Source organism: Pelmatolapia mariae, linkage group LG7, assembly GCF_036321145.2.
Source record: "Pelmatolapia mariae isolate MD_Pm_ZW linkage group LG7, Pm_UMD_F_2, whole genome shotgun sequence".
NCBI classification, from domain to species: domain Eukaryota; kingdom Metazoa; phylum Chordata; class Actinopteri; order Cichliformes; family Cichlidae; genus Pelmatolapia; species Pelmatolapia mariae.
Genome location: NC_086233.1, coordinates 60639208 through 60664031, shown reverse-complemented (window position 1 = coordinate 60664031; position 24824 = coordinate 60639208). Strand labels below are relative to the sequence as shown.

Genomic DNA, 24824 nt, shown 5'->3' with positions numbered 1-24824 from the left:
ACCAGAGACACACACACTTGCACACACACTCAACGGCACCACTGGAGGTGATCATTTTTCAGTGCTCAGCGGAGCAGATGATGCAAACATGAGGCTTGAGCGCAATCCTTTAAGTAAGCCTATAGCACATTTTGTGATGCCTGGCGATATGGATTATGTTGTAGATTGGATGTTTCCCTAAGCAGATACCACAGAGCGCAGTTACAGCATGTTTCACACTAACTCGTGAGCACCCAGTCTAGTGCCAACATGCGAGCTATAACAGGGCTCCTCCTCAGGTGTGGTCTTCCCAGTTACAGACCATCAGTTGTGCAATCCACCATATTCTACTGCCAGGCTAATAAATGGCTCGTGTCAGAGGCGGTGTCAGTCTATTGCTTGCTCATTTTGAGCTTGCGTAGGGGTTGGAGAGGAGCTTTGCATTCTCTGCCGTTCTGCTCGGTGACTGGCAAAGTCCTGACTTTATTGATTTCTTTCTTCACTGCTCTTTGTCAAAATATCCAACTGCAGACCTTAAAGACCTCCGCCATTGCTCGACATCTGCAGCCACACACGGCTTCTCTTATAATGGTCGGCTCCGGCACTTTGTTTTTTGAAGGGGGAGGAAGGGATGATAGGCTGTGTGAGTGGAAGATGATTGGAGAACACAATCTAAAGCCTCTGCAGCTCTCTCTTTCTCTGTCTCCCTCCCTTTCTCTCTCACTGTTTTTCTCTGTATCTCTCTCGCGCTCTCTCTCTATCTTCCCAGTCTGACACAGAGAAAATATTGTACACTGACTGGCTCCCATTGAATCCACGTTGTGATTCATCGCCCAATTTCAAACTGCCAAGCAGCTAAATTGCACCAGGTCTGCCAAAATTCATCCCAGGAACACGCAGGAGATGTGAAAAATTAAATGTCATCGTGGCACAGTGGAAAACTTTCACCTCTCATCGAGCAGAATATGCTCGCTTCATTCTGTACTGATGGATGATGGCCTGGGGCTATACTTAACCTACTTAGTAATGTCATGTACCGCAGAATGTGTTTACTTTTGAAAAATAGTGAGAAAACATAAACTCTATCAGAGCTTGACATCTGCGCATTCTTCCTCCAAATAAAGTGGCTTTTTATGTTGATGCAGGAATGAATTTTCCCCTTCATCAGACTTGTTTGCTGTATATCATGCACTAACACTGGATGTGTAAAATAATGTATGCCAGCTGAAAAGACGGATACCGTTTCTAAATAGTAAGAGCTATCTGTTAGGCTTCAGCGCTTACTGGTAGATCAAAAATGTTCTCACGTGGATACACTTTAGCTGCCAATTTGAAGTTCTATCAGGGAAAGTTCAGGCAGTCCAGACATTTTGAAGAGATAAAGGTACATTATTGAGCGTGAATTAGAGAGAGGGCGAGAGACAATGGGTTGAAAAGCAGAGAAAGGATAAGGTTGGGAGGCAGGGAGAGGGTAGGAGGGCTGAGCGATGACTGGCTACTTTAGCAATTAAAATGTGGGGCAAAGACACAGAGGCTTGGTTTGACCGAGAGACTGCACCATTCATCATCCCAGCTGCCATAAAGCAGCAGTAGATGGAACCTTTGATTTGAGCTTCACAGGAACATAAATCAAAATCCAAACCATGGCCTGTCAGGGCCATCGCCAGAATAACCCATTTGAGAGAGGGAGAAAGAGGAAGAGAGGGGAGGTAAGGTTGGAGAGAGTAAAGGTAGTTACTTTTCTGGCTTTGCACTCCATCCCACACACACTCGCACACAAAGACACGTGCAGTTTACAGACACACACCTTTGTCCCTTCATATGTATTTGATGTTCAGACGCAGCTGCCTCACACCTCTCCGCAATATCGAATCTAGGGATCATTGATCAAGTGGCTGGGTCCTGTCAGTGGCCAGTGGTGTGCCTGACCCACCCCGCCCTGGCAACATCTACCCGTCCACCCCCCTCCTATCTTCATACCCTCGTATACAAGGCAAAGAACAAGGAAGTGAGGTCATGCCGCGTGTACATCCATCCATCTAAATAGCATGACAACGACAGCTAATAAATCATTCATTCATTGTTTAATCTATTGTCTGCCAGGGCAAAAGTCATGTGGCTGATATGAAGACAGATTTACCCCATGCAGGTGGGGCCCGTTGGAGAGGGATTTTTACTGTTACTGGTTTCCTTATCAATTAGTAATGTGTTCATTATACCTTGGAGCAATTATAACCACTAATGATTGAAATAACACGGAGGCTCTTTTATCAAGTGAGTGCCAAAGTAATTTAAGCCAATTTAGTCATACATTTTATTTTCGCTGTAGGCTTTTGGGTTTGAAGCACTGTGATTGACTCGCTTTACTGAGTGAAAGATAAATGATTGCTCATCTACGAGTTATTTCAATGTTACATTCACCTGCACACGTGCCCGAGTGGCTCTAATAATACATTCATTTGGGAGGGTTGTGGATGAGGCTCCTGACTCACTAGCAAGGTCAGGGAAGGTTCATTTTAAATGCAACGCGCAATTCCAGAAGGATGAATATTTAGGTTCATCTTCTCCACTGTGAGCCATGTTTAATTTATTATAATTACAGAAAGTCTGAGTGAAGGCAGTGTGTTATGAGCAGAGGTAACAACCCTAACATAACCCTATTATGGAAGAGGTTATGTTCCCCCAGTGCAGAATCAATGTAAAACACGTGACCTGAAACAGCTCAGGACAGGTTAATGAGGCTACGTTTGGGACATGCATCTCATTAAGACAGCCAGAGGGAAGGTCAGTGAGCATCACTGTTTACCTTAGCCCACCTACTAACAGAATCATCTCACAAAAGCAGGACACAGTGCTTTTAAAGACCAGCAAATCATCACACTGTTATGATATGACTCAGATACAAAAAAGCACCCAAGCACACATTCCAGTTGGGAAAGGTCACAAGCTCACATTCAGCGGCAAACGCGGTCGCCATGTTTGACCTGTTGTTAAAGTGACAATAGCAATTGTTTTATGCCAGGTGACCCTGATACACAATGTGATTTAGACGCTATAAAAGCCGATGAGGTAGCGTTGATCTCTCAGACGACTATCAATGCTGATGAATGATTGAGCTCGCGAGGGGATTGAAGTTGGGAGACCATGAGAAGATGCGTGTTCATTTATGTGGCGGTGTACGGCAGCCAGCAAGCGGTGTGTGGCACGCCTGTCTGTGCCCGCATGCGGAGCGTGGCATTAGTCAGTGTGTAAAGCCCTACCAGTCAGACGGGAGATGGGTTGAGGGAGATGAATGGGAGGCAGGTTCACTTTATTACTGTCACTCTGCTCTCTCCCAGTCTGCCTCAACCTCCCCACTACCACCCATCCATTAATCACATGTTACTGCCTCCTCCCTCCCTCTTTCACTGTCTATTTCTCCTCCCTCCACCTTCCCGCTCCTCCTCCATCTGTCCCTCTATTTTCAAACTCAAACTTACTGTACCTTCTCCTCCTCACGTTCCCTTTCAATCATAGTATCGGTTTCTGCCTCCAGTTTGCCACATCCTCATCCTGAGATCTGCTCTTCACCAAGCCCGTGCAGTCTTAAAAAATGATTCATCAGCATAAGTAAGTGACTCTTGTGGATAACAGTGGAGTTTCTTATGGGACTTATGGCTTTTGTCCTGTGTCTCTGCTCTCTTCTCTTTACACCCACCTCCAGCTGGTAAATGGAGTGGTTCTTATAGTGTTTTTAAACACTCAAAGCACTTTCTAACTATGGCTTTCCCTTCCTGAGCCTGGTTCTGTTAACAGTGAGTTCTCTTTCCCTCTGTCCCCCTTTGAGTTGTGTGATTTTTGGGGTTTCTTTCTAATATTGTAGGGTATCTACCTTACAATATGTAACGCCTTGAGGCACCTGTTGTTGTGAATTTGCGCAATATAAATAAAACATAATTGAAAGAAACTGAACAGACTATCAGCTAGTTTCAGTCTGTTCAATTAAACTGGCTTTCGCTATTCAAACATTTTGAACACCTTGATTTTAACATTTCAGCCACTACCATCGTTTTTTTTTCTGGGGTCAGAAACGACCAATTTTGGACAATAGAACTGAGTGCTAAGCTATCAGCTAGTTTAGTTAGCAAGGTGCATCCACTGACTGCACAGGTTCATAGCACAAACAGACATACCTGCTAATCATTCCAAAGTAACATGCTTGGTATAAATATATAAATTATACATTAAAAAAACCCCAATAATTTTATAAAAGAATAAATGAGCTTTACTCACTAAAACTGGAACACAAAGTTCTTGGACAGGCAGCAGAATAGACCGTGTTTTAAGATTATTTAAATACTCCAAAAGTCTTAACACACTGGTGCTGTCAAGAGGTCCAGCTGTGTAACTCAGATTAGCTGAGGAGGCCACATGACCAGACTACAGTCAAATGTGTCCATATCCACTTTTAACTGATACTGATTACGCCTTTAGAAAAGCCTAAACAGAATTTAAACTGGTGAGTTACCGCTGTTATGAAGGTGGAAATTACATATAGAGACTAAGACTCAAGTACCTTTAGGATTCAAAATCTCTGTTTTAAGAGTGACTTGGTTAAGAGGACAGCAAAGACTGTAGCAGTGAAAAAAAATACACAACCACACAAAAAGTTCTGCTCTGTGGTTTTGCATATTGACATGGGAATGTTTAGGCAGCGCTTTCAGAGCCCGTCTCAAGTGGCCATTTCAGGAACTGCAGTTTTTACCACTTCCGCTTGGTTCTTTTTCAGCCAGCCAGAATGGTGCTTGAATAAATAAAACTTTTAAAATGCCTACAGATCATGTAAGCTTGTTACATATTAATTTACATCAATATAATAAAGTTGATGTTTTAAGATAACAAGCTGGTAAAGTTGTGTTGTTCAACTGGTTTTTATTTTAGTGGAGTGTATTCTTTTTGTGAGCACATTATAAAGCTGGGCTAGGTTTAAACTTACAGTCAGCTGGTGCAACTGGTTCCTGGTCCATAAGCATGTACACTGTTATAGCTGAGACACTACACATCAGTGTGGAGCAGCAGCATTACCCAACCCCTGCAGTGATGCCACCAGCCTTCCCTCTGTCCCAGCAGCTATCAGGCTCTCTGCAGCTCCCATGGGCCACATGTCAGACAGTAGTGCTGTGTTGATGCTTTTGCTACATACTGTATTTATATATATATATAGCCAGCTAGCTCTTCCTCTCAGGGGTACCTGAACGAGCTGTGTGCTACGTGGATACCGGGGCTGAGGGGGAGTAGGGAGGGAAGAAGGAGAGGCCCCCATAGGCTGGCCGTGCCGCTGTTCCCCCGGATCCTATCGGCTAATGGGTCGGTAGGGATTTGGGGAGGGGGGTGGAGGTGGACAGAGACGGATGGCTCCTGACAAACTCACACTGACAGCCAGTGAATACAGGGCAGCCTAGCAGAAAGGTCAGAGCAGGGATGGATAAAGGACCGCTTGACTTTCAAAGTTTCACCCTGCTTGGTGCCACCGCACTGTCAGTGCGGGGAAAGAAGTGTTTACGGCTCGTCAGTTGGTTTTTCTGTCAAGCTAGCCATGTGTCTTTGCTAACCACCTCTTCATCACACACATGAAAGTTTTAAATTCCCACAAATATTTATACCCTGCACTGCATACAAACACATTTGCACTAACAGGCTAGAAATTTCTAAAGTGACACTGTCCAATTCCAAGTGCAGCACATATATGCAACAGCACTGACATTCTCATTAAGCCTTTAGTAAGCTGTGTACCTTCAAGGAGAAAGAATCAAACCCTCTCTAAATGAACTAATGCTGTTCTCACCCTGGAGGCTCAGTTACTGTGTGTGGATGTGTTTGTGCGTAGGTGATGTGTTTATTGACTCCAGTAGAGGAGTGGATAAGAGGCGAGGCTCTGACTGAAGAACACTGATCCAGTCAGATGTCACCGGCCCTCAGAACTGCCTCTAATGGGGCCCCAGGGACTCTCTATCTCTCTTTCACCCTCTTCCTCCTTCTCTCCCTGCCTCAATAGCTCTCTAAAGCCAATCTCTTTTTTGTGTATCTGCCCCTGGCATTCTGTTTCTATTGCTTTGTGTATTACTGAAGCTACTATTACATGTGTGACTTAATGTTTAAATCTGCTACATAAAGTCTCCCATCAAATGTTACTGGACGAGGCTGACTGATTTATTAGAACTGCCATGCGTACTAAGATAATATTACATTGTAAAGAAATAGTTTGAGATTTTGGAATTACCTGTATTTGATTTTGTTGGAGAAGTTTGGAGAAGTCGCCTTTGCCTCTACTAAGACATTAGCAATAATAACCAATGTAAACTTTAAACAGGAAAACCGCAAGGTAAAAATAAACACAATGTATTGACTTAATGTTTGGTATTATGATATAATAATTTAAGAAATTTAAAGGTAGCTGAACAGTTTACTGTAGCTTAGTGGCTGCAAAACTCCCAGTGAGACAATGAATAGACATACGGGTTCCCTTTGTGTATAGACAACTTATGAAGCTACAGTTACAAGTGTCATCTTTCATATTGGATACAATAATAAAGTTCCACTGAATACAAACCTGATTTCCGATTGGCTATTCTCCCTTTCAAAACTCTCACCTTGACCATTTTAAGCACGTTCAATTCAATTCAATTTTATTTATATAGCGCCAAATCACAACAAATGTCGCCTCAAGGCGCTTTATATTGTACAATAGATCGCACAATAATAAATACAGAGAAAAACCCAACAATCATATGATCCCCTGTGAGCAAGCACTTTGGCAACAGTGGGAAGGAAAAACTCCCTTTTAACAGGAAGAAACCTCCGACAGAACCAGGCTCAGGGAGGGGCGGGGCCATCTGCTGCGACCGGTTGGGGTGAAAGAAGGAAAACAGGATAAAGACATGCTGTGGAAGAGAGACAGAGGTTAATAACAGATATGATTCGATGTAGAGAGGTCTATTAACACATAGTGAGTGAGAAAGGTGACTGGAAAGGAAAAACTCAATGCATCATGGGAATCCCCGGCAGCCTACGTCTATTGCAGCATAACTAAGGGAGGATTCAGGGTCACCTGGTCCAGCCCTAACTATATGCTTTAGCAAAAAGGAAAGTTTTAAGCCTAATCTTAAAAGTAGAGATAGTGTCTGTCTCCTGAATCCAAACTGGAAGCTGGTTCCACAGAAGAGGGGCCTGAAAACTGAAGGCTCTGCCTCCCATTCTACTTTTAAATACTCTAGGAACAACAAGTAGGCCTGCAGTGCGAGAGCGAAGTACTCTAATAGGGTGATATGGTACTACAAGGTCATTAAGATAAGATGGGGCCTGATTATTTAAGACCTTGTATGTGAGGAGCAGAATTTTGAATACTACGTCAATACTACGTCTGTTATTTATTTACATTTTATGCTGGCTGCACCATTTATAGCGACTTTCTCGTGTGCATCTGTGATTACCACTGACTTCAAACTTGTGCAGAGAGCAAACATAAATGTTGGTGTCATGCTCACCTAACTTTAATGTTGAGGTGTCAAAGGGTTAGTCTCCTGCTACAACCCAGACATAAGCTTTCACTGCCTCAGTAGACTACTTAAGAGGTGCCACATTTTAATCAGCAAGAAAGAAAATTTCTTGTATAATCAATCTTAGCTTGGCTACATTTAACCAACTAAAAGGGATGACCTACTATGCCAGGGCAAAAATGCCCCTTGCAGTCCAACTTACAATTGACTGTACGATTGCTGCCTGTCATTCACCTGCTCTTTTTCTAACATTTCCTGTCTGTCTCCACTGCCCTGTCAGAATAAAAAGCAGCCTAAATAATCCAAGTAGCAAAAGTGCTGCTGATATGAAATGCCATATATTCTGCAGAAGCTGCAACAGTGTAGTGCAATCATCAGTAAATCTACTTTATTCATTCTTTTGACTGATATGTCACCTAACATTTGAGATAAAGCACATTCTGCCTGATTACTTGTGAAACTGTCCACACTTAACCACATTTGATTGCTTACTTAGTGTGAGTCTCATCATGCAAAATCAGCGAGGACACAACTCGTCAGCGGACCGGAGGAACCGGAAGGGACAGTTCCCGGCAGGACATCCACTCCTCCCACCGCTCCCAGAAGGCCATGCTTCAGCCATGTGTCCATCATCACTGTCGGGAGGCGTCCATTTTTGAGTCCTCGCGTCCTCCATCTGAGGCACCCCTGTCTCTTTGACGAGTCGTGTGACCTTTTCCCCACGTCAGGTGTCGTGCTCGGTTACGTCAGGGTGGCGGCTGAGTGTCAAAATGTGGTCCTGTTTGTGTCGGTCGGCTCCGTTAATGGTTTTACCCAAAGAGCACCGCTTTGGAGTCAAACAGGATCTGATGTGAGATGACAGGGGTGACGGAGACAAGGCCGGCCTGGCTGTGTTCTACGAGGTGGCCCTGGCTCGACAGGAAGCGTCCTATTAAGACACGACACACTGTTCATTATCAGCATAGTGGAGAGCGGATCTCAGGATGAAATAGTGTATCTGTACGAGGGAGTATGTGTTTTTGACACCTCAAGACAAGCGAAGGGCACTGAGGAGGCAACAAAGAGGCCCAGGGAATCATTTGCAATACATCAGTCAGATCACATGTGAAGCTACAAAGGATAAAATGCAGGAGACTAATGTGAAAGTTGGGATGCATGTGTTTAGAGGATGCCTCTGATCCTACACAGTCAGTATAAGTCGTAACCTCGTTTGTTCTCTCTCATTAGATTTTTAGATGGCTCAAAACATCCTGTGCTCACACACCATTGCCTGACCATGTTATATCTTACTGGGACACCAGAGCTAGCATCCACTGGGCTCCCCTGAAGCTTCCTTCTCACCCCTCACTGTTACTGTACAATGACTGGAACTGGGGTCAGCCAAATGCCCTATATTTTCCTGTAAATTTGCAACACACTGTAGCATTCAGGACCAAACACTATTTGAGCGCTATGTGTCATTATTCTTGTGTCACGATTTTCTTGGAAGTGCATTAAAAGGGGCCCTAACAAATGTGATTTGAGAACACAGCTACTCCTTTGTGCAGCATATTTAGAGAAATATTTGCTTGAGTGAAACACCTCTTAAACGGTGGGTTTGTTCCAGCGTTTAAACCTGTTTGAAAGACCTGTTTGAAGCCTCGAACATTTGGCGTTAATAGGGCAGAACGGCAGGGTGTATTTGATAACCACAGCAGCTACAGTATGACATCCACAGCCAAACGATGGCTACCAGCTCTGCAAACAACCACCACACCCTCGATCCATTTTTATTGTATTTGAGCAGCAGTGTTATATTTCCTGGCCTCCCCTTAGCACCACACACACAGGGCACTCCAAACAAAAAATCCATACTATCGACCCGCCAATGTCACCACAATTACTCTTCCCAAACAGCCATTGAGGACAAATTACATCTGCACTGCCTTTTCACCCGGTCACTATGGCTGAGCAGTAGCCCCCTCACGACACCTCCTCCTCTCAGCCTCTTGTCTCCGTCCCTCCATTTGCCCCCTAACTGAAGTCTGGACGGAGATACGGAGAGAGGGGTCGCAACAGGGGACGGGGCAGCAAAAGAGCAAAAAAGGACTAGCAGCTTAGACTACCTCAACACTTCATGAAATATGGCTTCAGCTTATCAGTGATCACACAATTTCAGGCCCTCCGGGCAGCTGCCGCTAAATGTGCAACAGTTATTCTGCCTGAACACTCGCTCATCAAAGCAGATATTTTCCCCCACATTGACATCTAGCGTGGGCAACCAAAAGAAAAAAACAAAAAAAACTGCCTGATATTTGCATATGTCGTATTAGAATGGGTGATGTTCAAATATCATCTTCATGCCAGTGGCAGATTCAAGCTGAGAGCTGCATCTTCCTCTGCACCCGGGCAGGCCTCCAGTGGTGAGAGGTAATCTCGCTCTGAGGTGTGAAGAAAACCACTTCCCATGTTTACATGAATACAGAAGCCCAACACCACAGAAAACCCTCTGGTATTGATTTCCCTGTCTGTATACACTGCCAAAATCATTTATTCACTATTGGCAGCGGTACTAGCAACAACCAGCGTTTAATGCTCTTAGCTATTAAGTTTCTTTGCAAGTAATCTCAGAGAACGTTGTCCCCCCTCCAACAGCAGACAGGGTGATTGAATTTTCCTGATGTTACGATGGCCCAAGAGGACATTTAAATGACTTCTGGTGCAGGTGGCGTATACCTGGGTGTTGGAGTTTGATTCTGTTTCAGACGCTGTGTAAGGTCCCCATTCTGAATCAGGACCATCAGTCACCGCCCACACATACACACACACACACACACTCACACACTCACATTGCCTTTTACCTTCATCTTAAACAATGAAAGGCTCTACACTCTTTTAACTGTAATAGCTCCAATGCCATCTACTCAGTATTTCTCCTCATAGAAGCAGTCGTGCAGAACTCTTTCTCTCGGAGGCACATCAGCCGTTTCGATTAGATTTTCTACAATATTTTAAAGAATCAAAGCAGGTTTTTACTTAATGCCCTTACATCTGGAACAACATGCAAAGGTGTTTCTGGAGTATTTAGAAAAGAAAGTAAATGAATATATCAGTCAGCTTATTAGGGATAAGTGTCCTACAAGTCAAGCACCCACTGCAATATTTTCCCCCAAAAGGTATCAGTTTGCTCTTGAAGAAATAAATGCTGTAAAGAAAGAAAGAAAAATAAAAGCGAAATAAATAAATCTTTGTTTTGCTGGAAAACGTGGAGGCATGAAGTCATACATCAACAAAAATCTCATATTCTTGAACATGAAATATTTGAATGACACAAGCTATTTGACAGTGTCACTTTCAGAAAAATATGTGTACGGAATAGGCACCGAGAGATTTTCATATTCCGTGGGGGAAAAGATGCAATTGTATTTTTGCAGATACTTCCACTGTGTTTAGGCTCGAGATGATAGAAGCAAAGGCAACGTTTCAAACAGTTTTGTACAAAATATTTATCCAAATAAATCAAAGCGCTTCCAATTCACATGACAACCTATTAAGCTCCCTCTCTAGATTTTGCATTAATGCACAAATCTGCATTGTAACACTAAAGCTCCACCTATCAAGAGCTTGTGCGTGTGTGAATCATTCATGCATCTGTAAGTGTGTATCTGTATGATATATGGTGATCAGTCACAGGAGGGGTTTTTACTGCGTGATTATTTCTGCTGTGACACTAACGAGCTTCGGCTGCAGATCCACTGCAGACCAATTACACCGGAGAAGAGGCTGCTTGCTTATTACACTCGGATAATCAGTGGGTTTTACCCTCCATGTTACAGCTCCTGCTACACACATGAACATTTGATTTTCTCAGGATGTGCATGACTGAGTGATGCATTTATTTTCCTATATATGTGTGTGTCTGTCTCTGCGTGTGCATATAGTACAACTCTGCTATTCTGATAGACAGCAGGCCATTGTATGTGATGCTGTGCTGTCTATATCGTGGAGCTCCAGCTTGTTGATTTATCACTTCTGCATTTTGTGCCAGAGCTCTCCACTTGATTGTGTCTTTGGTGCACTAATATGCCACCTCTGCATGTGTCACATTGTGACCAGGTTCTGTATGAGGGATTTGTGACTGGAGGGGAACCTTGCAAGCAGGAGACCTATGAGGACAGAGAAGATGAGGGGAGAAAGAGGGATTAAAATCTCTCTGTATTCAGTGATTGGGTTATTCTGGAAAGCACTGTCAGCACTTTCCACAAAGAGTTGCAGAAAACCAAAAAGGGGGGTCGGGGAGATCTTTTGATGTACTGTATACTGTACCCGTGTGCATATGAGTGCATGTGTGTGTGTGTGTGTGTGTGTGTGTGTGTGTGTGTGCGCATGTGACGCACTCTAATCACCTTAATTATTTCCTCTAATTACCTGCAAACAGCTAATGAATTCCTCAGGAATCCTATCATGTTGTGTATGTGCTCACATCATCATCCGTTTTGCACGGCTGCCATTAATTTGCTCATAAACAAATACAATTAGCATAAAATGTTTCATTACAGGCTCATATATCCGGTTTAGTCCCTGGTTAGGGTACGAAACAGCTCAACAACAGCACACACAAAAAGACAGCATTTTTCTGCATTTCCCCTCATGCCTAATAAATGGTTTGATGAAATGAATGTGGATTAGAAAAATATTTCATGGTGTGTGTGTTTGTTGTCCTTGCGGATGCTTATGTGTGCACTCGTATCCATGTTTGCGCGCGTCTCTGTTTGTATTTGTGCGTGTTGCTTATTTTTTCTGCTTTATAAATTTTCCATCCAAGGTCGTCTGGAGAAGAGGGACAATGGACTCGGTCCTGGGTGGACTGATGATGAATGTGTACATTTCATGACAACAAAAGCATAATGACCTTATTCTATAATGAATGGATTCATCATTAAAAATCTCTGGCCTGCGGCAAAGTCTTTTTTGCATATTCTGATGTCACGTCCTCTCTGAACATCACATGCATTTGTAGTCTACGCCTCTGGAGCAGTGCGTGTGTACTGAGTGGGTCTGTGTGCATGAACTAGTGTCTGCATTCTTATTTGTGCAGGTATACCTTTGCATCTCCTCACATGCATGCGTTTGTGGTACCTGAGGTAACTATGGCACACGTTCCCAGCTCAAATGGACCGGTGTTTGAGCCCTCTTTGTCACAGACATGTTTCCAGACATCTTCAAGATAGCAAAGTCTGTACACACCATCTTTCCTGTGACAGAGATGAAACCTCCAGCTGAGACTACTTAATGTCACCAAAGCTCAACAGTGGGAAACTGTTTACCAAATGTATTGAAGTGTTAAAATGTTTTTCTATATGTCTATACTAATAATGTAGCATCACAGCTACTTCACAACATATTTTAGTAATTTTCTTTATTGATTAGGACCAAACTACTGTTTCAAATCACATTTGATTGGTTTTATTATCTCTTGTGGAGATTTTTTATTTTCTACTCCACTTTATTTCAGTCATGTTGTGGTTTTAGTCTGCTATGTATCCAAAAGCTATTATAACTAAAGTGGTAAAGTGTTTTTTATATTAATGCATCAGTAATACTAAAATAATAGAATAACACTGAAAAGTATTATAATCTAAATTATTATATTAAGGTTTTTACTGCTGATACTGCTCACCAGAACTCCTACTTATAATATAATCATTTTATATTGAAGTATTATTCTTAGTAAAAGCCTATTTTCAGCTTTCCTGCAGCCAGCCGGCACCCTGATTTAAAAAAGAAAAAAAGAAAAACAGACACATTAAAAGGCTTCACAAACATAGCGTGATTGATTGACAGCGGTCAATTATCAGGTCCTCTCTGGGCCATATTGATCTCTGTGCAAGATTAGTATCTTTTTCTCCAGCTCTCTGTCCTGCAGGTCATGTTACATGGTCTGACCCTGCCAAGGATACAAATGGCATATACATCTCCTGAACTGCTCCAAATGTCACCTGCCAGACAGGCGCACAGAGGATGAGGAGTCTTTTTTTTTTAATGATTGTTTTGCGTGTGTGTGTGTTTTTTTGCAAAGTATGGACCAGAATAGACAGATTGTCAGGAAACATGAGGAAAGAACAGGGAGTGGCATGCAGTAAAAGACCAGGTACGCTGAGGTTAATCATTTACTATGACGTCACCTCTAGCGTAGAGGGGTTTAGGAGTAACCATACATAATGGAGAATGTAAGCTCATAGGTGGAAAGGATCACAATAGAGATGCTGCTTGTTATACAATGATAATTATTTCATCTGACAGACTTAGATCTGCTCCTGTTTTAGGAGCAGATGAGTCCTGCTTCAGGATGTGTGCCCTGCAGGTCTACGTTTTCACGAGGTGAATCAGGTAAAGCACATTCAATTAGACTATCTAACACAGAGTGACAGTCTTACCAAGGGCTCGACCACACCAGTGCATTTCGCTGATCTGCCTCAAGAAACCCACTGAATTTAGAAGCCACAGTGGCTGTACTGTACAGCAGTGGGGGGGAGGAAGCGGTGAAGTCCGGGTGCCAAGTTGAGAATTCAGAGCTTTCCTTCTGTCTGTAGTCAGGTGGGATGACAGGGGGCGAGTGCTGGTTGGTGGCTCTCCGGCGGCTCTGACAGCCTGTCACAGGGAGATCACTGCCACATGCCTGTCTGTCCACAACGCTGACGGCTGACCCGTCCAACATGGCCCGGCCCGCTGGTCATGCCATCCCTGTCTGCTGTCGGACGTCTCTGACAGCTGACAAGACACCTGGGACACGGCCGGCAGGGGCCAGAGCGCTGCTACCTGTATAGACATCAGGATTTACTGCTGCCAAGGAGAAGAGTGTGGAGAAGGAGGAGGAGGGAGCATACACAATTTTTTTTCAATAAAAGGATCACATACTCTGCTTTCTCAACTCTATTTATATACATAATATAAATTTGCCTTCAATTGATGAACCTTTCTCAGTAAAATTAATCCAGGACAATTTAATTCAGCATTTTCCTTAAACTAATACATGCAAGTTGCTCCGTTTGCACACGTGTGCACTAATTACATTTTTCACTGCATAACTCCCTTTAGATGTGGAGACAAAGGAGGCTGATGGCTGGAGTCTAGGCTACTGAAACATATGGGCCATGTCATTTATCATGTCCGCTGGTGAAGGAATGAGAGCCCATCAGTGGCCTGGCATTGATCCCTGCATGGGCCAGCCATTGTTTTCAGCAGCACCTGGTGGAGTTCTGTCTGCAGTATAGGGGAGGAGGAGACACACAGAGGGTGGGAGAGGATTAGTCTGGGGAGGGAGGTGTTAACATTTTCTGGGCTACTCATTAAAAGTCACAGAAAAGTAGAAACAAGAGAGAAGTTTGACTTTTGATGCTTATTTCTCTCATATTTCTTTTTGTAAAATAAGGATCTTTAGGGTTTTAGTCCAGTTCTGTGGATGGATAGTGCCTTTTTTATCCTTGATTTTATTTTAACGCTATTTTCAGTGTTATTTAATTATTTTATTTAGTCTTTTTAATGAGCTGTTGGATATTTGAAAATAAAGTATTTATCCATCTCCAAAGTGTTTATGAAATGGTGGTAGCTGTATGTATCCTTCAGTACTACAGCTCCCAGAATTCGGAGGACTAGAAACACTCCACAAAAATCTACTTTGTCAGAAATACCAGATAAAAGCAACCAAACAAACTCACACAGTAGATGCGAGAAACAAACAGTGAAATCTACAGGGCTAATTATAGAGAGTCAAGAATGACTTCTGCTGCAAATGTGCCACTGGTTTGATTTTAATTACAATCTGACAGACTTTAATTATCATTGTGTATTTTACAGTAAATAAAACAATCATAAACTCTAACCTCACATTTATGTGTACATAAGTATATGTTTGGTGCTTTTACAGCATTTGGAAAACTTGCATTACGACTATATATCATATCTTTACGATTACTCTGTCATCTTGCCCTAAAATGTAACAAGATGGTAACAATTAACATATGAGTGAAAGTAAGAGTAAAGAAAGAAAAAAAAAAGAATATATTCACTATAATATTCCATTTCTTGGAAATGTTCTGGCTTACCAAGAACATCATGTTTACATGAACATAGCTAATATTTCGAGGTGCTCTGAAAAGAAGCTCTAATATTTTCACCTGGCTTTGTTTAAAAAAACACACACACACATTTGCTTGCTCAGCATTGTTTGTCTGCAGTAATTCATCACACAGGCTTTGAGCTATTGATGGAGCCAGCATCCTATAGCAGGCCCTTGTCAATGATTCACTCACTAAGCCCATCTGTCAGGCGCCCTCTGCTTCTCCCCCTCTTCGTCTCAAACACCACTGCTGTTCAGCTCAACCCTCCTCTTCCTCTGTGATGGATGGACAAAGTCCTCGACGGCCGCAAATGGCCGCATTCAACGCAAGAACACCTCACTGATTCGTTTGTTGTGCAGTCCTGCCTTAAAAATTTAGTTAGTTCTTGTCTCAAAGTCACCTGTGGCACAGACCAGAAACCATTTACAAGGCTGAAAGAGAAAGGATTTGTGGGAAGGTGACTTCTGGAGGTGATTGGTAACTATTTGAGTATTCGCAGCTTAGCTGAGGAGAGTGATCAATAAATCAGCTGCTCTCAGAATCCATCACAATTGTGCCACTAAATGCTCTTAATGCAGTCAGTGATAAACTATGGCCAGAGCACTTCTGGAAGGATCCGGTGCATCCTTGCAGAGCACATTGCTCGAGCACTGAATCACATGGTGAGGGGATGAAGTAACTCTCTGGGACTGAAAAGAAACCTGAGGATCCTGATGTGAGCACAGATCAGTGGTGTGGGTCAGAGCTCAGGTGTGGCAAAGAGTGCCATCTGTGGGCTGATCATGAGAACTGCATAATGAGATGGGATAAAATCAAACTGACATCTCGACTTTCCTTTTTTTAAATCACTCTAAGTTCATTCTTAATACTTAGGACAGGAGCTGGAAAATGTTAACACAGCAACTGTTTATTGGCTTTCTGGGAAATTTCAACTATATCACAAAAAATTTAAATAAACACTTAATCGCCACATGTTTCTGATTGTTTGGTCAACAACTGACTAGCCTGATACAGGGCAGGTCAGAGGTGTAGGGCCCTAACAGTGCTCCTCTTATTCCTCCTTGCACAAAGGAGCAGATACTGGTCCTGCTGCTGGGTTGATGTTCTTCTACCACGCCGACTATTTCTGCTCATGTAATGGTCCATTTCTTGGTATCAAACTGTCCAGACTGTGCTGGGAGACATTCTCGTCACGGCATGAATGAATGCGCCATCCCAGGGGAGCTATTCAACCTGTGCAACTTGATTGGGCTCCATGTGCCATCTCATGCTATCAGCAGTGACAAGGACACTTGCAAAAATCAAAACTAGGAAAAAGTTAGGAGAGATAAGGAGAAAGTAATGGTCTGTGGTCCAAACCCACATAACTGTTGACTTTTTGAGGGTTGCCTTCTGTTGCCTCTCATATGTTGTCAGATTCATTTGCACCAAAGCAGATAAAATAGATTCATGCAGTTTATCCTTAATAACTCGACTAACTACACTCTAAAAACTATTGTTTAAGCTCAACAAAAAAAATTAAAACAACAGTTTCCATTAATCTTTTTGAGTTACGATAACTTAATTTGAAATTATATTGAACCAACAAACTATATTGAGTTAGGGGAATTAACTTTTCCTCCATAATCAAAGGTGATTATAATTACCACTTACTTAATCATTGGTAGCTTAAAAACATGTTTTTAAGTTGTTTACTCATAAAAATTATGTTCCTCCAATTACTTTTTCCACATTATTTAAAATGATTTTTAAGTGTTATGTAATTAATTACAGCAATTACAAAAACAATTTTTTTAAGTTAATCATTTAAAATATTAAGTTGCTGATTTTCTTCATTATTATCATCGTTTTAGCTTTTTCTTATTTTTTTTTTATTGTAATAGCTTTTAAAAAATAAATTCATTCAACATTTTTTTAGCAAATAACTTTTTTATTTTTTTACTGTAGGCATTTCAACACTTCATATTTAAAAAGTGAAAATAAACCAGAAATTTAGATTTGTACCATCGCAGCCAAGTTAAACAATATGCTTTTATGTATTTAAGACCACAGAAACAAATGTGTTCAATTGGTAAAAAAAAATCCACTTAGAAAACATTTTGTTACAGTACTACTTCCAAGCAAGTGTTCAATAAATGTCAACTTTCAATGCCTACCAAACTTTACAAGATCTTGCATCTTTCTTTTACACAATGCAGCAAACACCTTTAAGATCAATGTTACACATACAGGATTCAAAACAGTTAACAATTTTTGAAACAGAGTCAGCATCTTTAACACAATGCTGGTTCCTTTAAGGTCAAGGAAGGTCAAGGTGACTGCCAACAAAGTGCATTTCAAAGCTACCCAAAGTCTAAATAGTTGTCCTACCTCAAGAAGCATGTCCTTGATCTGCCTGATTCTCACTATTTAGCTCCTCCCCTTGAAAAAATGATATCCATCAGTTTTGGGGTGCAATGGTCAAGTGTAGCCATTCAAGGCTTACAGTGGTTGAACTCTTGAACTCCTCCTTTATCTGTAGACCACACAAACAGAAGAATTAAATCTTGCAGACTATTAGCTATTTTGCATTAATTAATGCTCTAATACATTAGTTAAAGATGATAGATGTGATCTAAGGCTACCCCAAGGGAACAAAAACAATCTTAGTGAAGACAAGAGAGACATTCCCCACCATAACCATGGCGTAATCTGTAATGCTTTAGCAACCCTGTTTTTGTAGAGGTTTCAAATTTACTCCCAGCCCATTTTGCAAAAAATGTGTACCAACTTAACAACGCACTAATGACCCTAGATTATCATACTATACTAACTGCTTACATAAAGGCTTAATGTTAAGTAGATTCACATAGCCTATGCCAGAATGATGCTACTGGAATGACATTAACAATATTTCACATAACCTGATATGTTAAAAAAGAACAAAACAAAACCAGCGAAATTAGATTGCATTGTGTAGCAAAACTTTAACCATGCTTTTCCTAGCCACAGCAGCACTCTCTAGCTGAAGACCTTTGTTAAATGAAACTTTATAAGTCTTATCTTCTCCTGTGCTAAATTTAGAATGGTTAGCATTAGCTACATGTGGTAGTGCAAAATATTTCCTTAACTGTATGAGCATAACATCGTACACAAATCCACTACAAGTGACTAGCACAAATGCTTTGCTTTGTTAGAACAGTTATTTATAAATGAAATGTTACTTACCTTGAAATGTCTTTTACATAAGCTTGCAAGTCCACCAAGCAATGCACCATATATGAATTTGCCCGGGCTAGTTAAGTGGGTAGGGGAGGAAACTTGAAATCAAAAGTTACAGTGGAGAAAAAATAAGTTACATATTCAATTTCTTTAAGTAATTACAACTTGAATTTTATTTTGAACCCACTAACATTGGGATTTAATTTCAAATTACATATAAAATTAATTTAATGTAATTACCAACATTATTAATTCAATGCAACCCCAAAAAATAAAGTCAGCAACTTAGAAGGTCTATCTTAATCAGTATATTAGAATTTTTATCTTGCAGCCATGGATTTAATCAAGTGGTGGTAAAAGGCCTGATGAATTACTTTTTAGAGTGTAGATTAAACGTTTAACTGACTTTGTGTTATACTGTGACGATCAACTGTTTCCAAAACGTTTACTTAACTTTTTTCAGAGCAGTGTACAGGATATACTCCAAAACTACCTGCAACACATGCACGCTAACATCGAATATAATACTGGGTTAGTGCAACATACATTTAGTTTTTCAGTTTTATTTAATTTAAAATCTCGGTATGGTAGAAAGTTGAGAAGAAAATCCAAAGCAGAGTTGAAACAGAGGAAAGAGAATACTGAAATATACATTTAGAATATTTTAGTTTTCATTTATTGGATTTTATTTTCAGCTCAGTTTATTTTCAGTTAGTTCCCATTTCACTTAAACACTGAAGCACCGTGAGCAGCTTTGGTGTTGACAAACAGACAGAAACTAAAATTAAAACCTTTGCTTCATATTTTTTATGTATTTCAAATTTGTGTGCTACATTTTTTAACACCTGCCTTTACATTTTTGTTTAATTTTAGTTACCTATGCTACATTTGGACTATTCTCCCAGCTGTTTTAATGGGAAAGATTAAAGATTTTTAAAGATTTTCTTCCAGAGATTCCCTTAGTACTGATCTTGTTTTCAACAGTATGACTACCTCTATCTATCAGTTAATCTATCGCCAATACACAACTATATACAAATTCTTTGTCTTCTTTTTTCAAAAACAGTGTTGAAACTGACTGATCCTTCATCGACCATATCTCAGATTAAGTACGAACTAATTGATCTCTAATTCTTCTCATTGACTCCACTTATTTGTTAACGATATTGTTGCAGTGTGCAGTGATTAATTGATGCCATACATGGTGCATTTACAGTAAGAACCATGTCAGCAAACCTCTGGCAAAAGCAGGTTTCCTTTCCATCCATTTTAAAACAAAAGACTGTGAGGTGAAGCATAGTTGCTGCGTCTCCAGCTGTGCAGAGATCACTGCAGCTTTCACTCACCCTCTGAGAGCCTGGGCCCTCAGCAGTGACCCCCCTCACATCAAACTTGACTGCTCATGTCCTGTCTGCATGCCGAGTTGTCGTGTAGGCTGTGTCGCTCTGTCACAAGACATGTCCCACATTTGCAGCCGCCATCGTTGGCCAGCAGGATGAGAGCGTCTGTCAGGAGAGCTGACACGCATGCCACTTTACTGGGCGACTGACAGAGGGCCACGCCACACTGTCACTTCTTCCAGATCTATTGCCTGAGGATAAACACGGACACACACACACACATACAAAGAGACTCACACATGTTAATAACACAAGAGTAAACAGAGTTGGAATCTCAGAGAGTGACTGACTGACAGGCTGACTGGGTGACCGACCAGGGCTGAGGAAGCTGGAGCACTGTGTCACCCCTCATTCTTACAATCTCCAGCTGTCACATCAAACACTCTGCTCCTGTGTTGCTCCTCCTACATACTCAACTCCACCACCTTCTCCCATCCCCTACCTTATGTACTCATATCTCATCAGAAATATGTGCTGTTGTGCTAAAGGACTCACAGTCCCAGCATGTTAGCCTTCATGTGTACTTTCTAAAACATCATTTACAGCACATGGCTGTATCTTATATGGTTCCTCCTCCTATTCATTCTGTTGGATCTGTGGGGTGTTGTGTTTTTAATAGTTCTTACAGACTTATGAAAGGGTTGATTTTACATTCCAGTATGAGTCCCATTACTTTAATATTACTCCATAACACATGTAAGTGTTCTGAGACCAATTGTTGCAGTTTTATTTTATCTTTTTTATTTATTTTTGCTTGATCTAAGGAACAGCTGCTCAGCACTTCAGTTTAGTGTTAAAAGACATGCTGAATGTGGTTTGACACTGTCTTGTTAAAAAAAGGAAGTGAAGCCCTCCCTAGGAAGCTGTCACCCCGATGACAGCATATCTTCATATATTACTTATATTTATCATTCATTATTATTGGGATCTTCACAGGTGTGCAAGTTCCCCATACTATGCAGACTAATGTGCACTTTACCATCACGGACGTTGGCTTTTAAACTCTGCGTTCATGTCAACACTTTCCACTTCACAATTGAAGACAGTGAGCATATTTGCATCTGTGGTGACAAACTTTATTCACTTGCAGCAGTTTTCAGATATGTGCCTGAATTCATCCAGGCTTCCACTTTAGGTGTCATGGTGGTGCAGTATGTAGCATCTCTCAGCAAGAAGGTCCTGGGTTTGAATCCACTGGATGAGTTCCTTCTGTGTGGAATTTCCATGTTCTCTCTGGGTATTCTGGCTTCTTCCCACTGTCCAAAGACATGCATGTTAGATTAATTACTGATTCTAAATTGGCTGTAAGCGTGAATGATTTTTTCTCTCTCTGTTTTAGCCTTGTGACAGACTGGCTACCTGTCCAGGGTGTACCCTTCCTCTCACCCCATGATATGCTGGGAAAGAAACCCCCAGTGACTTTCAGGTCCACAGGAATATTTAAAATGTTTTTTATGTGATCCTTTATACAGGTAGACAAGATCCTTTTCAAAGAACCCCACAAAACATTTTAGTTTAAAAAAAAGACTTTGTTCAAAAAAAGGGGGAAAAACACTAAATGCCCTCCCCCAACCAAAAATAAATAAATATTCAAATCAAATACATAAATGTAAGAAACAATTGTTGAATTTAGCCCCTCCATTGGTTATACAGCAGCGAGCCTCTGTGATGCATCAACGCTTGTACTGGTAATTTCTGCATAGTAGATGCCTTATGTATACACTTTGTGTTCATTTTGTCTGTAATGCTTCTTTGTTATTAGTAAAGAAATTATTTCAATGAAGCTTTTGTTTCTTTTTCTTTTAGAGTGTGTGTGTGTGTGTGTGTGTGTGTGTGTGTGTGTGTGTGTGTGTGTGTGTGTGTGTGTGTGTGTGTGTGTGTGTGTCGTATTTTTACTTAAAGTAAATCTGAATACACTGTCTGAAATTTGCAATAGGAACATATGACTCTAATAGATTTTGTAGTACTTAAGCCCCTCATTGCTGGCTCTCCACTCATTTGCTGTGGTTTTCATTTGTAAAAGCCCCTCAGGCGCTGTTGTAGTTTGCACCATGGGACTGCTGTGGTACAGTACATGGAACAACAGTGTCCTCTAATGGCTGAAAGCTAAATTACGTCCATTGAAATAATTAATGGAAAGATGATGTTGTTGTTTTTTGGTAAAGTAAATAAATAAAATAAAAATTAAAAAGTACTTTTGGGAGCAAGGCAACATTTTTAAAAACCTCTCAAACAAAACCTATAGGGATATCGCATCAGTTCAACAGTGGGCACCAACACTGAGGTGTTTGAAGACTCAGAGTCTTGGAAGTTAATTTGTGATGATAAAAATGCTGAAAGAGGGTCAGAAGCCACTTTGCAAGTTCTATTTAGCTTTTTTATAATCCAAAATTATCTGGTAATGATATTTAACTGTCTAAGTGGGTATACTTACTTAAATACTGAAGGAGTGAAACTAAAATGTTTACATTTACACTTATCGTGCACACAATACTTGACCGACTTTTAATAAGTGGAATATTATCAGGGCTAAACTGTGAATCATGATTCCAGAATAGAAATACCCATTCCTCGGAAATCAACTTGCATGCTCTGCAGAAATGAACTGAATCTGAAACAACAGCTCATACTGAAAATAATGAGATGTTGTTTATGGGAAAAGTGGTGCCAGTAGCCTGCCAATAGATGGCAGTGTGCATTCATGCAATGCATTTATCTTAGACATGAGTGAACAAAAGTAGAGCAAGTGCAATTTAGTAATAATAATATTAACACAGAGAAAAACACGTAGCATTACACGTATGTAACATGCAACAATGATCTTTAAGTTTAAGCAGAGATATCTGGTATTTCGTGTGTGTGGTTCGCTGGTTTCAGACTGACTACAAAACGAATAAAGCTTTTTAGAGACCTACGGGGAGTCAAACCCGCCCTCTGAACCTCTCATATCTCTTTGCATGATGCATTATGTAGGTGTGCCGACAGACAGGAACATCAGGCCCAAGCAGCAGCTCTGTGCGCTTCCCCAGCGGCTCGCTCCAGTGTCACAGTTGTTTAACTCCAGTAATGCAGGCCAATTAAGTATGATGTAGGGCTGCCTGCTGGGACCCCCACACTTTGAGTTCTGGAGACTCCCAGAAGCTCAGGTCAGGAGGCTATAGGCTCTGGACATGAATGATTAATCCTGGAATTGACTTTGTTTTTCTCATCAGAGGCCCCAGTTGCTGGTAATAGTTAGCTGAATAAGACAAGAACAGCTGTTCCAGCCTTATCATCCAAATAAAACCTGGAATAAAGGAAAGGTTTTTCATCAGATCGTACCTACGTATTACTTCAGAGATGATGAAAGTTAGCTTAAACTTCAAAAGCTGAAAACTTGAGCATCACTAATTATGAACTCATGTTTGAATGAGAGCAACTTTGAAATATTATCAAAGATATTCATTTATTGAAAAGGAAATAGATAATACAAATGAAACAAAATTGTTTTTTTTACATAATTAATTTCATGAGTCATTGACAGCAAAAAAAAGTTATCTCACAGGAAACTCATTTGGAGTCTTGCTTTCAGACGTTACTCTTATGAGTTTTATGACATGAGTAGTTTTGACACAGAGTGCTTCCAAAAAGTGCTTTCTGCAGAGTAAATACTGTACAGTGCAATGCCAAGTAAACAATACATCACATCTGATCATTCATTGGTAAACATGGTTCATATCAAAGAACATAAATGTTCAAAGTTTCATCAATACAGTACATTTATAGCAGACTTCACAGAGACCACGGGCAAAACCTCCCAGTCTCAAAGTATATCACATTTAATTATCTCCCTCTGGATTTCAACCAACGACTTTTGATTCCCGTTGCTTTTTTTTTTGCAACTTTCAGTTCTGTTTCTGTGAGTGCAACCTCATCCACTTTTCTCGCAGTTCGGCTGCCCCCTGCTCTCCTTCAGTTTGTCTCTCTGGCCCTCCGGAGTCTTGGAGTCTCTTCTTAAATCACTAACCACAGCTCGGAGGTTTTTGAACCTGTCCAGCCGAGTGCTCTGGGCTGCCTGAAGTCTGACTTCTGAACCCTGAGTTGCACTTAGGGAGCTGAGAGAGCGCACACCAGCGAGGCCGCGCTCCTTTCCTGCAGGGCGGCGTGGTGTGGTCATAGTGCCGAGATCCTCAGGGTGATCCATGTCCCTGATGACCTCACACAGGTAGCGGGCCAAGTCCTGGCTGGAGAAGGACAGGGTTTTCTGGGAGCGGCGGAAGGTCAGAGGGGATGGCAAGGTTTCTGTCTCTGAAGGAGGAATTGCCAGACGTAGAGCAATTGCGGCACTGCCATTTCCATTAGACGTGCCATTTTTGTTGTTGTCCTGGGTGGGCTTAGTCTGCGGGTAGGAGATGATGCTTTGAGGATAACTATATCGGAGTGACTGTGCTGGGCTTGGCTGGAGGGAGCGCTGTAGCTCCACCATGTTAAAGGCATTCTGAGAGACCAACACAGAGAGAAGAAGGGAATGAAAAGAAAGAAGAGAAGAAAAGATGCGGTTTTCTTCTTGTGTAATCTTTTTTGGGAGTTTAAGAGATAATGAAAAACAACACTGGCACACCACATTAATC

General features: G+C 41.3%; 1 protein-coding gene across 1 annotated transcript in view; it reads right to left on the bottom strand.

The window, feature by feature from the left end:
- Positions 1–23725: 23725 nt before the first annotated feature.
- The window catches only part of LOC134631589 (neural-cadherin-like), a 96845-nt gene continuing 95746 nt past the window's right edge, over positions 23726–24824 (bottom strand). The window contains exon 33 of the mRNA XM_063480069.1: positions 23726–24691. Coding sequence (XP_063336139.1) covers positions 24125–24691 — 567 coding nt within the window. The 3' untranslated portion in view covers positions 23726–24124. The remainder of the gene's footprint in view (positions 24692–24824) is intronic.